The sequence below is a fragment of the Rana temporaria genome, chromosome 2 (assembly GCF_905171775.1).
Source record: "Rana temporaria chromosome 2, aRanTem1.1, whole genome shotgun sequence".
NCBI lineage: Eukaryota > Metazoa > Chordata > Amphibia > Anura > Ranidae > Rana > Rana temporaria.
Window position 1 is genome coordinate 41,676,896 of NC_053490.1, and position 13,042 is coordinate 41,689,937.

Consider the following 13,042-nt stretch of genomic DNA (forward strand, 5'->3'; position numbering starts at 1 on the left):
TGCCATAAGGTCATATGTGTGGCTTATGGGTTACTCTGGCGCCTTGCAGATAAATATCGTAGTGTTAACCTTATTAAAAGTAAGCAATGTTTTCTCTTAGCCGAATTGGGAAAGTTGGTTTGAGTTATTGGATACCGAACAAAGGAACAAAGATCACACCACTAGGAAAGGCTGATAAGATTAACATCTACAGAATGGAGGCTTTTAAATGAGATAAGATTCACACATTTTTTTTTTTTTTAATAAGAATAAGGGTCGTGTAAGTCTGTACCTGAGGAGGTTCTGTATGCAATCACGTTTCTTTATTCCGTTTTTGTAAAGGGTAATAGGAAAAAAATGAGCCATGGATATAAGGATACCTATAGGCATTATGAGGTGCATATATGATACCAAGTATAACTAAAGGCAAAACTTTATTTTTTTGAGGCTTGGATAGAGTGGTGAGGGATTAGAACACATGTTTTTATTGTGTCCCCATTTGGGAGATTCAACCTCTTTTTTTCTTGTTTACTGTTAGCATCCAAAATGGAGGTTGTGGTATTGGGGTGATTATCCACTTCAGCCCCGGAAGATTTGGCTGCCCAATGACCAGGCCATTTTTTGCTATACGGCACTGCGTCGCTTTAATTGACAATTGCGCAGTCATGCGACGTTGTACCCAAACTATTTTTTTCCCACAAATAGGTCGCGCAAAAGTTTTATGCCTAGTACACACGAGAGGATCGATCCGGGGAAACGGTCCGGAGGTCCGTTTCCGCGGATAAATCCTCTGGGAGATTTTGATCAAAATCCCAGCGGAATTCCCTCCGCGGTCACGTGTTGCGCCGTCGCCGCGATGATGACGTGCGCGACACAGAAATATAAGGACTTCCACGCATGCGTCGAATCATTACGACGCATGCGAGGGAGGGAATCGGACGGATTGATCCGCTGAGTCTGTACAGACCAGCGGATCAATCCGCTGGACTGGATTCCAGCGGATAGATTTCTTAGCAGGTTAAGAAATTTTGATCCGCTGGAAATCCATCGGCCCGATAAATATCCGCGGAAAAATATCCGCTGGATCGTACGCACCAGGGGATCTATCCGCTGAAACCGGTCCGCGGAGAAATTCCAGCGAATCGATCCTCGTGTTTACGGGGCCTAAGAGTCTACAAAATAGGGGACTATTTTATTGTATTTTTATTATTATTATTTTTTTTACTAGTCATGGCGTTAATCTGCGATTTTTATCGGGACTGCGACATTATGGCAGACACATCGGACACTTTTGACACATTTTTGGGACCATTGGCATTGGCATTTATACAGCGATCAGTGTAAAAATGCACTGATCGCTGTATAAAATACTGTGTAAATGTCACTGGCAGGGAAGGGGGGTTAACACTAGGGGGTGATCAAGGGGTTAAATGTGTTCTCTAATGTGTGTTCTATCTGAAGGAGGGCTGGGACTGACTAGGGAAAGAGATTGATTGGTGTTCATACATTTTATGAACACACCATTAGTCTCCTCGCCCCTGAGAGAACTGGAATATGTGTGTTTACACACACACGTATCCCCGTTCTCGTTCTGTACCAAGCAATTGTGGGTACCCGGCGGTCATCGTGACTGCCGGGCACTCGCTTCGGCTCTGGGGACATGCTTCAGGGCGGAGGCGTCTTAAAGAGCCGACGTACAGCTGCGACGGCTTGTGTAGGGGTCCAGCCTGCCGCAGAGGGGTCACTGTTGCTGGCTGTTGGAGGGGTCACTGTTGCTGGCTGCTGGAAGGTCTATTGATGCTGGCTTTTGGGAGTCCACTGATGCTGGCTGCTGGAGGGTCTTTTGATGCTGGCTGTTGGGAGTCCACTGATGCTGGCTGCTGAAGGGTCTTTTGATGCTGGCTGTTGGGAGTCCACTGTTGCTGGCTGCTGGAGGGTCTTTTGATGCTGGCTGTTGGGAGTCCACTGTTGCTGGCTGCTGGAGGGTCTATTGATGCTGGCTGTTGGGAGTCCATTGCTCTGTTGTTGGATCTGTTGTGGCTGCGGTTGTCCATTGCTGTTAGATCTGTTTCACTGCCCTTTTTGTTATCATTAACAAATTCCGTACAAAATACTTAGCACCACAAAATGATACTTGGTTATGTATTCTCTAAAAGGGATGGTACTGGGAGGTGGGTATGGGTTGGAACCAAGGAATAGTGCTTGGATGTGTGTGGAGGCCGAGTCAAGGGGTGACTTGGAAGGAAGGAATTCCTGCACTTAGTAAAAAAATCCCAAATGACAACGCTGTGTCTCCCAAAGGTGCTCTTGTATTGTCACCCTGTCACACAGGCTTTCAATTGGAGTCTACAAGTGGCTTTTTCAACCCATATTACACAGCCTTTGTCTCCTGTTTTCACCCTGAGAAAAACAGCCAAGAGAAACGTCCTGCAAAGGACACTTAGGTTTAGGTTTAGACTGCAAGTGGCTGCAGGGGATCAGCAGCACTGGAATGCAACAGAGGATGAAAAAACGATAAAACAAGTATTTTATTAGGGAAAAAAAGGCAGTTATTTTTTCTGCTTTCGAAAACAAATGTCCTTCAGTTTGGATATACACAGCGAGTAAAAAAGTATGGAAGAGATAGATGGCAAAGTGACTCTTTAATGATTATTAATCATCATTGTCCTACAGATAAAACGCCAATACAATAAAAATGTATGCTGCTGTTGTTCCTCTTTACTTCACAGTGGTTAACAGATTGATTATGGTTGTTGCCTGAAGCTATTCTTTAATGGGTACAATGACTGAATAAACATAAATGTGATTATTTTCTTGTAATATCATTATTTTCCTCTAGGGCCTGGTGTACGCCATTTATGAAGACACCCTGGGCATGGCTCTGGTTTCTGATGGAGCCGAGTGCATTGTAATATCCAAAGAGTTTTTCAAAAAACAGATGGATGACGCGTACCTCCATAAATTGTCCAGACACGTAAGTCTCTGTGATTTCTGCTGGTTATTTATAGTGAGCCTGGGGACGTACATGGCACAACATATGGAAAAACGAGGCATTGGCAGGTCTGCACCGCATCCGATACTGGCCGCCGCGCTAGATGGTTTGGAAAGATAATCGAAAACTTGCACTTCCAAATGGAAATTATTGAACCCATATGGAAAGGAACAAAAAACACACACAGAAACATAATAATAACTGTCAGGAAAAAAATAAAGAAAGATTTGTTATATAGTACTGAGTTCAAATACATTTGCATTTTCTGCCATATATAATTAATTTGTGTGGAGAAAGATAGAGCATTGACTTCTTTAAAGCGGGGGTTCTGCGGGTATTCATTTTTTTTAACATGCTTCTGGCGGTCTTACCTTGCTTGATCCGGTATCCGCATGTCCTAATACTAGAGCCGCCAGCATAGTCATTCTGCAAGAAACTATATTTTATAAAACTTTGTGATGGACGTTTCCATCTTGCTTGTGGGCAGCCTGAAGCCCACAAGCGTATCCTTCCGGGATACGATGAATGTTGATGTCCCAGCATTCACCGCTCTATCCCGCACATGTGCAGTGTTGACGGCGAGCGGGGCCGTCAACACTACACAGTCTAATCACTCACTCCCAGGAGACATCGCGCTCGGCCGGGGAAAAGTAAATACACGCCCACTCCCGCTGGGAAAGGATCCCTGACACAGGACTAAATGCGGCATTAGCAAGGTAGAGAATCGGATTAAAAAAAAAAAAAACGGATTATGCATACACGATGGCTAGTAGTTTCATTTAGACAAACTTGACATTTAGGGTGAACCTCCGCTTTAAGCTCAAGTACATAAAAAAAAAAAAATGTTGTTGGGATTTTTTTGTTCTGTTGGCAGGCTGAAATAAAGTAATCTGCTTTCTCCATCCACATTAAACCATACAGATGGACGAACCATCCTCTGTGGCCATCTGATTGGATGCAGGTACTGTTCAGCTGACCCAGGATTTGCACTTGGGATTGCACCTGGTTCACCTGGTTCAATTGACTTTTGTCAAGCTAGGTGGTGCCAGCATGTTATGAGTAGTGTTGAGCGGAATACGCCATATTCGATTTCGCGATATATCACGAATATATAGCCGAATATTCGTGAAATATTCGCTAAAATCGAATATTCGTGATATTTAAAAAAAAATAAAAATTGCGAAATTTCGCTAATGCGAATTTATTGCGAACATTTTGCGAAAAAAAAAATTCTGATTGGCTCTGATGCAAAAGAAGGGCGGAGAAAGTATTCTCGAATTTTCGGAAATCGAATATTCTGAATATTTTATCAAAAAAAAAAATGTTGTGAAATATTTTGACAACTGTGGTAGGAGAACTCTGATTGGCTCTGATGCAAAAGAAGGGTGGAGAAAGTATTTGTGAATATTCGGAAATCGAATATTCGCGAATACTTTCTCCACCCTTTTTTTGCATCAGAGCCAATCAGAGTTGTCAAAATCTCGCAATCAATTTCGCATTCGCATTAGCGAAATTTCGATAAAATATTTTATCAAAAAAAAAAATGTTGTGAAATATTTTGACAACTGTGGTAGGAGAACTCTGATTGGCTCTGATGCAAAAGAAGGGTGGAGAAAGTATTTGTGAATATTCGATTTCCGAATATTTGCGAATACTTTCTCCGCCCTTCTTTTGCATCAGAGCCAATCAGAGTTCTCCTACCACAGTTGTCAAAATATTTCACAACATTTTTTTTTTGATAAAATATTCCGAATATTCGATTTCCGAATATTCGAGAATACTTTCTCCGCCCTTCTTTTGCATCAGAGCCAATCAAAAAAAAAAAAAAAAAAAAAAATCGCAAAATGTTCGCAATAAATTCGCATTAGCGAAATTTCGCAATTTTTTTTTTATATTCGGAATAGCGAATATTGGCTGCGAAATTCGTGATATTCGCGAATACTCGAATATGCCATATTCGAGCCGAATATTCGCAATACGAATATTCGTGAGCAACACTAGTTATGAGTCCCCCAAAAATCAGGTCACGTATGGCACCCCTTCCTGACATGGTTACTTTTTTTTCACCACATAGGAAGTTCGCGATTATATGCAAAACAGACATCAATAGAAAATAAAATCTGACAGGAGGTCTAGCCTTCCTCTACTCTACTTAAAAATGTGTTTCTCTTTTTGTGTTCCTGTTGGATTTATGAGATGTGTCTAAATAGTTTAGTGAATGGTTCGATATATGAACGGCAACATGGGCCAGGTGTACGCGCATGCACATGGCTATCCAGAGGCAGATCGAGAAGCGCCACCTAGCGTGGAGTACATATGGCCATCAGGGTAAACCTGCTGTGGGCATTTGAATGTAGTGAGAAGTAGGGTCACCGTGCAATGGAGCAAAGAGTGAACATCAAGTTCTGTTACAAATTGGGGAAAACAGCAACGGAGACACATGAAATGTTATTGCAAGTGTATGAGATGGAAGCCGTGAGCAGAAAATGTGTGTACGACTGGTTCAAATACTATCACGATGGTAAGTAAACGGCTGAGGATGAGCCACTTTTGGGTCAGCCGTTGACAAGCAGAACCCCAGACATGATCGAGCAAGTGCAACAAATGCTGGCACGAGATCGGCGACTGACTCTACGATTAATGGCGGAGGAATTAGGCATTAGCAAGAACATTGCGCACCATCGTCCGCAAAGATTTGGGAAAGCGGAAGATCTGATCCCGGTTTGTGCCCCACAAGCACAGATGAACAGAAAGCAAAACAAATGGAAACCTCTGGAACTTTCATTACAATGTGTAACCAGGATCCATACTTTCTGCTAGGGGTGCAACGGATCGTCATTGATCCGTGATCCGAACGGGTCAACGTCCACAGGTCAGTACACCATGCAATCTGCGTATTGAGCCCATGGAAAAGGCCGCGGCTTCGGCCTAGCTCCGGAGCGGTGGCCATCTTGGTACACCCGGTGGTGGCCTAGGTGAGCTCCCCAGAGCGGCGCGCTGATGGGGGAGATGTGGTGGACATTACAGTGGGGGAGATGTGGTGGAAATTACAGTGGGGGAGATGTGGGGGACATTACAGTGGGGGAGATGTGGTGGACATTACAGTGGGGGGAGATGTGGTGGACATTACAGTGGGGGGAGATGTGGTGGACATTACAGTGGGGGGGGAGATGTGGTGGACATTTCAGTGGTGGGGAGATGTGGACATTATAGTGGGGGGAGATGTGGACATTACAGTGGGGGAGATGTGGATATTACAGTGGGGACTATATATGGTGGTGATCCGAAAAATGATCTGATCCGTGACTCTGATTCGAGGAACGATCCGAACCATGAGTTTTTTGATCCGTTGCACTCCTACTTTCTGCAAACCATTGTCACAGGGGATGAGTGCTTCTGCTACAAGTTTGAATTTTGTGCGCCAATTCTTGACTCAGCACGGCACATCTGTTCTCAATCATCTACTGTACTCCCTGATCTGGCACCGGCGGTCTTATTTCTGTTTCCCCACCTAAAGAGGCATTGCTGACAGTTTCCAGAAGCTTTATGAACTTTGTCAAAAGTGTGATGGGAAAGATGGAGATTGTTTTGAAGGCCAATAAAGGTAATTTGTTTGTATCATCTGTTATGTTTGTTTTCTGATACCATTCACCAAACTTTTCAGACACACCTCATAGAGAAAGGTAACAGAGGAGTAAGGTCAGTGCAGGGACTACACCCTTCCTTGGTCATAGGAAGCCTCCTATCTGGGTGTGGACCGGCCAGGCTTCATTCCCGCTCCTCATTGCAGAAGCTTTCAGCATCATTTCAAGACAGCGCTCCTCTATGGCAGTTTCGTAAACGGTTCTGGTCAGCAGTGCTTACCCGCCAAGGCTAATTGTGCATTGTTAGGACTTTCTTAATACATTGTTCTCATTCACCTCAGCCTCTGTGTGTTCTCTGCTTGCCACCACACCACGCTGCACCTTGCTCTCATGTGGATAGCAGTAAAAACCCAAAGGGGGTTTTAACCCTTCCCTACTATATCCAAAATTTGTATTGAAGAGTTATAGCCATGCATACATATACTCTGATCATAATGAAGGAGCTTGTTCTGGCTGGGAGACTAGGTTACAATTTTGACTTGGGTTACTCCCTATGATTGGGCGACTACCTATGATGATGGGGCTTATTCTGGCTGTGAGACTAGGTGATAATTTTGACTTGGATTACCCTCTACTGTATAATTGACACACCATTCTATGACACCCCTATGAGGGACACTCCCTCTTGGTCCCTCACCTCCCCTCCTTCACCATGGGCACGTTGGAAACATTATAGACCTTCAAATTATACCAACTTCAGCTTTCTGTATTAACAGACACACAGATGATGGAACATAAACACAATGCATACATTAACCTGAAATAAACTTGCCTGTGAAGAAAGAAAATATTCCATTTCATAATTAAAATTTCCTGGCCAAAACACAATCAATTCCAACACATCTAGATTTCCTGTCTTCCTTGTTGGTCCCGATACTGTTATTCCTTGATGGGATTTTTTTTTAATGCTTTCGTTAATCACGCTTATTTTAACCTTTACCCCTTAAAGGCTTTTTACGAATTCACTTGCGGCATAATTATCTGTTTTGTATTCATTCTTTTTCCTAAAGTGGCTTAAATTTGGTAAATCTATTTTAATTACTACTTAGGCCGACTTTAGATAATGTGCTACAAGGCCTGGACAGTTGCCTCGTTGTAAGTGTCTCACAATGCATAATCTGTTTTATAAGTATTCACCACGAATAGCTAAAACAAATGACTGCTACCCCTATAACCTTCACATCTTTTCATTTTATCCTCAATTATCTTCTTTGTGAATTTAAGCATTCCAGTCAGAAAAGCCAGTTTCGCATTTCTTTAGGTGGAATTACATTTTCTTGGACACTTAATGAAGACATTTCAAGTGAAATGAAATATGCTGTAATATTTTTTTTTTGTCACCTTGAAAAAAAATAGCTAAAAAGTCGATGAGGATTTCTTCTTTTTACACAAATGAAGATTTTTCTCAGATTGATTTAAAGGGAAACGTTGGCATATCATGTGAAAGTGATCAGCACAATATGAATATTCTTATTGACACCTGGTAATGTTTTTGTCACCTCTGTGGTCCCTAACTCAAAACTCATCTCTCTCTCAAAATCCATACCGGACCCGAAGGGCCTATTATAGATTGGGGGGGGGACATGCTGTTTTTTTGTCTTTTTTTTTATTTTTTTTATGGCAATTCTTGTTTTTTTACATTCAGCTGTCAGTGAAGAAGCCCACTGACAGCTCATGACTTATCGGTTGTTAAAGGGATTGTAAACCTTCCTGTTTTTTCACCCTAAAGAGGAAGTAAACCCTCCTCCATGCAGGTTTAGGAGATATCCTGGATAGCTACAGGTAAGCCTTAATATAGGCTTACCTGTAGCATAAAGTTATAAAAAAGAGTTTACAACCACTTTAATGCATCTTATGCATTAAGGTAAAAGAACATCTGATAATTGCCGGCCCCCCCAGGTTTACTTACCTGAGCCCTCGAAAGTCCCGCATCGAGAACGCGCTGGATCTCGGCCTGGTCTTCTCGGCTCTTCATTGGATAGATTGATAGCAGCGCAGCCATTGGCTTCTGCTGCTGTCAATCAAATCCAATGACCCAGGGGGTGGGACCGAGTCCAGCATTCGCGGCTATGGAAGCAAATGCTGGACTCGGGAGCGCACCCGCAAGGTAACCCCCCTAGGAAAATGCTTCCCAGAGAGGGTTATCTGATGCAGGGAGGAGCGGAGACAGCCGCCGAGGGACCCCAGAAGACGAGGTTCAGGGCCACTCTGTGCAAAACGAGCTGCACAGCGGAGGTAAGTATGACATGTTTGTTATTTAAAAAAAAAAATAGAACCTTTACAATCACTTTAAGGATGCAGCGGCCCGCTTCCTGACCCGCTTCTTAACAACCAGCTATACACAGTGGGGTTTATTTACTATACCATTCGGAAATACTAATAAAAAAATGGAAATTCTCTGTTCCCGAGTGTTTCCGGGGGTCCAATAAAGTGCAGTTTATTAGCTCCAGTGTGCATGAAGCCTAAAGTTATTCATGTTGCTTTGCTGGTAAATAAAGGGCAGAAAAATCGAACATTTATTTGTTCCTATGCACAGACTATTTTTATATAAAATATAAAAAAGCATTATATTAATATGTCTACATATGCTAACTGCACTGGTTGACCTTTTAGACCTAAAGCCGCGTACACACAACCGTTTTTCATGACGAGAAAAATGCAATTTTTTTTAATTGGTCGTTAAAAACAATCGTGTGTAGGCTCCAGAGCATTTTTCTCAACGTGAAAAATGGGCATTAAAAAATTAGAACATGCAAATTTTTTCTCGGTTTTCGTGTCTTCGTCGTGTGTAGGCTTTAACGACGGGAAAAAAACATGCATGCTCAGAAGCAAGTTATGAGACGGGAGCACTCGTTCTGGTAAAAGTAGCGTTTGTAATGGAGATAGCACATTCGTCACGCTGTAACCGACTAAAAAGCACAAAGACTGAAAAGCGCGAATCGTCTCTCACCAAACCTTTACTAACACAAAATCAGCAAAAGCAGCCCCAAGGGTGGCGCCATCCAAATGGAACTTCCCCTTTATAGTGCCGTTGTACGTGTTGTACGTCACCGCTCTTTGCTCCAGCATTTTGTATCACGATCGTGTGTATGCAAGGCAGGCTCGACAAGAATCACCTCGAGAAAAACTTTGTTTTTTCTAGGACATTAAAAACGGTCGCGCGTACACGGCATCAGAGCAGGAGCATTAAAAAGAAGCAGGACATAAAAAAGAAGTATCATTTTGCGCTGATTTGAACATATTTTTGAGGGGCCTACATGTCTCGAATTTAGATCTGCAGATATGAAGTGTGCTTCTGCTTGGTGTTGTGTAATATATTCCACCTGCAGCAAAAAAAATATAGCTGTATACTTAAAATACAGCAGTTGCATATAGTCCAGTTGGCTTAAAAAAAAAAAAAAGAAAATATATAGAGCAATATTTAATTTACTGAGCAAAGCATAGAACCAATAAAATATATATGATTTCTGCCCACACATTTCCTACAAACTACATTCCCACAGCAGCCAAAATTACAGGCGGAGAGCAAATCAATATATGTATATCTTTGTGTGGAGACCGGGCAGCTACAGTAATTCAAAGTATGTAAAAATAACAATAAGAGAGAGAAAATTCTGTAAAGCCTAGCAGAGGAGATCAGATCAGTTATTTATGATCAGGAAACAGACTTGCTTATGGCTGAATAAAATTTAAGGAGAACTAACAAATTACAGGGGAACTCTGTTTAAAACAGGGGTGTCAAACTCCATTTCATTGTGGGCCGCATTACCATTATGATTGCCCTCAAAAGGGCCGGTTGTATCTGTAAGATGTCCAGCGCATCCCCTCCCCTTTACATTAGATGTCAAGAGCCACCCCACCATCAGAAGTTGTGTCCCCCACTCTCCCTTACATCACAGTACACCCTCTTTCCTTATGCTGCTGCTGGGAAGAAGCTGGATGCATTGCTTGAAAGCAGAAAGTAAGGGTCTGGACTAGGACCAGAGGAGGGCTGGAGTTTTCCTGCAGCTGCAGTAGAGGTGCGAGGGCCACATGAAATGGCCTCAAAAGGCCAGATTCGGCCCGCAGGCTTTGTGTTTGACACCTGTGGTTTAAAACATAAACCCAAGAATAAAAAAAAGTCATATATTGTAGTTTAGTAGTCCTTAGACCAGCCTTTCTCAACCTGAAGGAACCCATTGCAGTAATTTTCTCAGAAAAGCCCTGCTAAGATAAGTCCATTATTGGTCATTGGGATAATGCCCCATACATTGGTGGTTGTCAGTCGGGAGAATGCTCCCCTTAAAGTGGTTGTAAGTGACACCACCACTTTAAGGTGACACATAATGGGCTACTATGCGATGCATAGTAGCCCATTATGCTTTACCTTTGCAGGGAAACAAAGAGGAAGTAACACCCATCAGGGTTTACTTCCTCTTTAAGGCCCGTACACAGGATCGGATATTCCGACAACATTTTGTGTGACAGAAGGGTTTTGTCGGATAATCCGATCGTCTGTATGCTCCTTCGGACAAGTGTTGGGCTTTCGACAACAAATGTGGGATAGCCATGCTCTCAAATTGTCTAACAACAAATGTGTTCCGTCGGATTATCCGATCGTGTGTACACAAGTCCATCGGACTAAAATCCAAAGTACAAACACGCATGCTCCGAACCATTGCTAACCATCAGACAACATTAGCACAAGTTGCCCAAAGGGTGGCGCTAAAGAGCTGAAAAACCCTGCAGTTTTGTGCATGTTGGCTATAAAAGTTCTGCTGTCTGTATGCAGAACAAGTTCACGGCCAACGCCCTTCGGACAACAATCCACGGATTTGTCTGATGGAAGTCCAATCGTGTGTAGGAGCCTTTAGGCATTCAGGAAACTAATGCTACTTGCTAAATGTAAATTGTTTTCTAAAGGGGCATTTGTAATGGGAATACTGCGCCTCAACTGGTGCAGCACTTGCTTGGGCAACCTTTGGTGGTGGTACAGCCTTTCAGAAAGCGAGAGGTGGTATATTCTCACCACTCCACAACTTTTAGCTGGGCGGTTGGGGAGGGGCAATAAGAAAAAGGCTCAGCCACCTAATTTTACTGTCTTTCACCTGCCCATGTGCAAAATGTCGTTACACAGATGGCTCCCTAAGGCTGGGTTCACACTACTACACTACTTTCATCCTACTTTGCTCTGCTACATTGGTCCTACATTTATCCTACATTGGTCCTACATCCATCCTACTTTCATGAACAGGATACTACTTTGGTCCGACTTCAATGATATTCAATGGGCTGAAGTAGGATCAATGTAGGACCAAAAGTAGTACAGGGAGCATTTTCAAAGTCGGACCGACTTGTGTAGGACGCTACAAGACGCTCTCATAGGGAAACATTGAACACAGAGCAAAGTAGGATGAAAGTAGTGTAGTAGTGTGAACCCAGCCTAAAGAATAATGGGCCAGATTCACGTAGAAGTGCGGCGGCGTAACGTATCGTAGATACGTTACACCGCCGCAAGTTTTCAGCGCAAGTGCCTGATTCACCAAGCACTTGCGTGAAAACTTACGCCGCCGGCTTACGTCTTACGCAAGAAGGAAACATTTTTAAATTTCGACGTGGGAACGACGGCCATACTTTATACAGCACATACGTGTGCTGTGTAAAGTTAGGGCACCTAAAACGACGACTAACTTTGCGACGGGAAACTAGACTAGCAGCGACGTAGCGAACGCGAAAAAACGTCGTGGATCGCCGTAACTACTAATTTGCATACCCGACGCTGGTTTACGAAGCAAACTCCCCCTAGCGGCGGCCGCGGTATTGCATCCTAAGATCCGACAGTGTAAAACAATTACACCTGTCGGATCTTAGGGCTATCTATGCGTAACTGATTCTATGAATCAGTCGCATAGATACTCTGAGAGATACGACGGAGTATCTGAGATACTCCGTCGTATCTCTGCTGTGAATCTGGCCCTATTTGTACAACCCTTTATATATAATTTTTTGATTATGCTGGTCTAGATGTCTTGTTGGACCATTATTATGGGTTGTGTATATGTGTGTGTGTGTGTGTGTGTGTGTGTGTGTGTGTGTGTGTGTGTGTGTGTGTGTGTGTGTGTGTGTGTGTGTGTGTGTGTGTGTATATATATATATATATATATATATATATATATATATATATATATATATATATATATATATATATATATACACTGCAATAATAACATACAAATACATTAGTTAATAATACTTTTACATGATAACACCGCAATCTATGCGACTTTGGAGTCACACTAATGTGACTGGAGCCTAAATGTCCCTATCTTTTTGCTACAAAGTGTGCTGGTGACATTTTACATTTTGGATTTGAGCTTTGTGACAGCACCACCTGTCTATTTGTTACCATAGCACACACCCTTGTGAACCACTGTAAGCAATGCACTGC

General features: G+C 42.7%; 1 protein-coding gene across 1 annotated transcript in view; it reads left to right on the forward strand.

Moving 5' to 3' along the window:
* Positions 1–13,042, forward strand: part of LOC120928974 (cyclic nucleotide-binding domain-containing protein 2-like) — a 387,861-nt gene that overhangs the window by 349,572 nt on the left and 25,247 nt on the right. Inside the window, exon 14 of the mRNA XM_040340130.1 lies at positions 2,819–2,953. Coding sequence (XP_040196064.1) covers positions 2,819–2,953 — 135 coding nt within the window. The remainder of the gene's footprint in view (positions 1–2,818; positions 2,954–13,042) is intronic.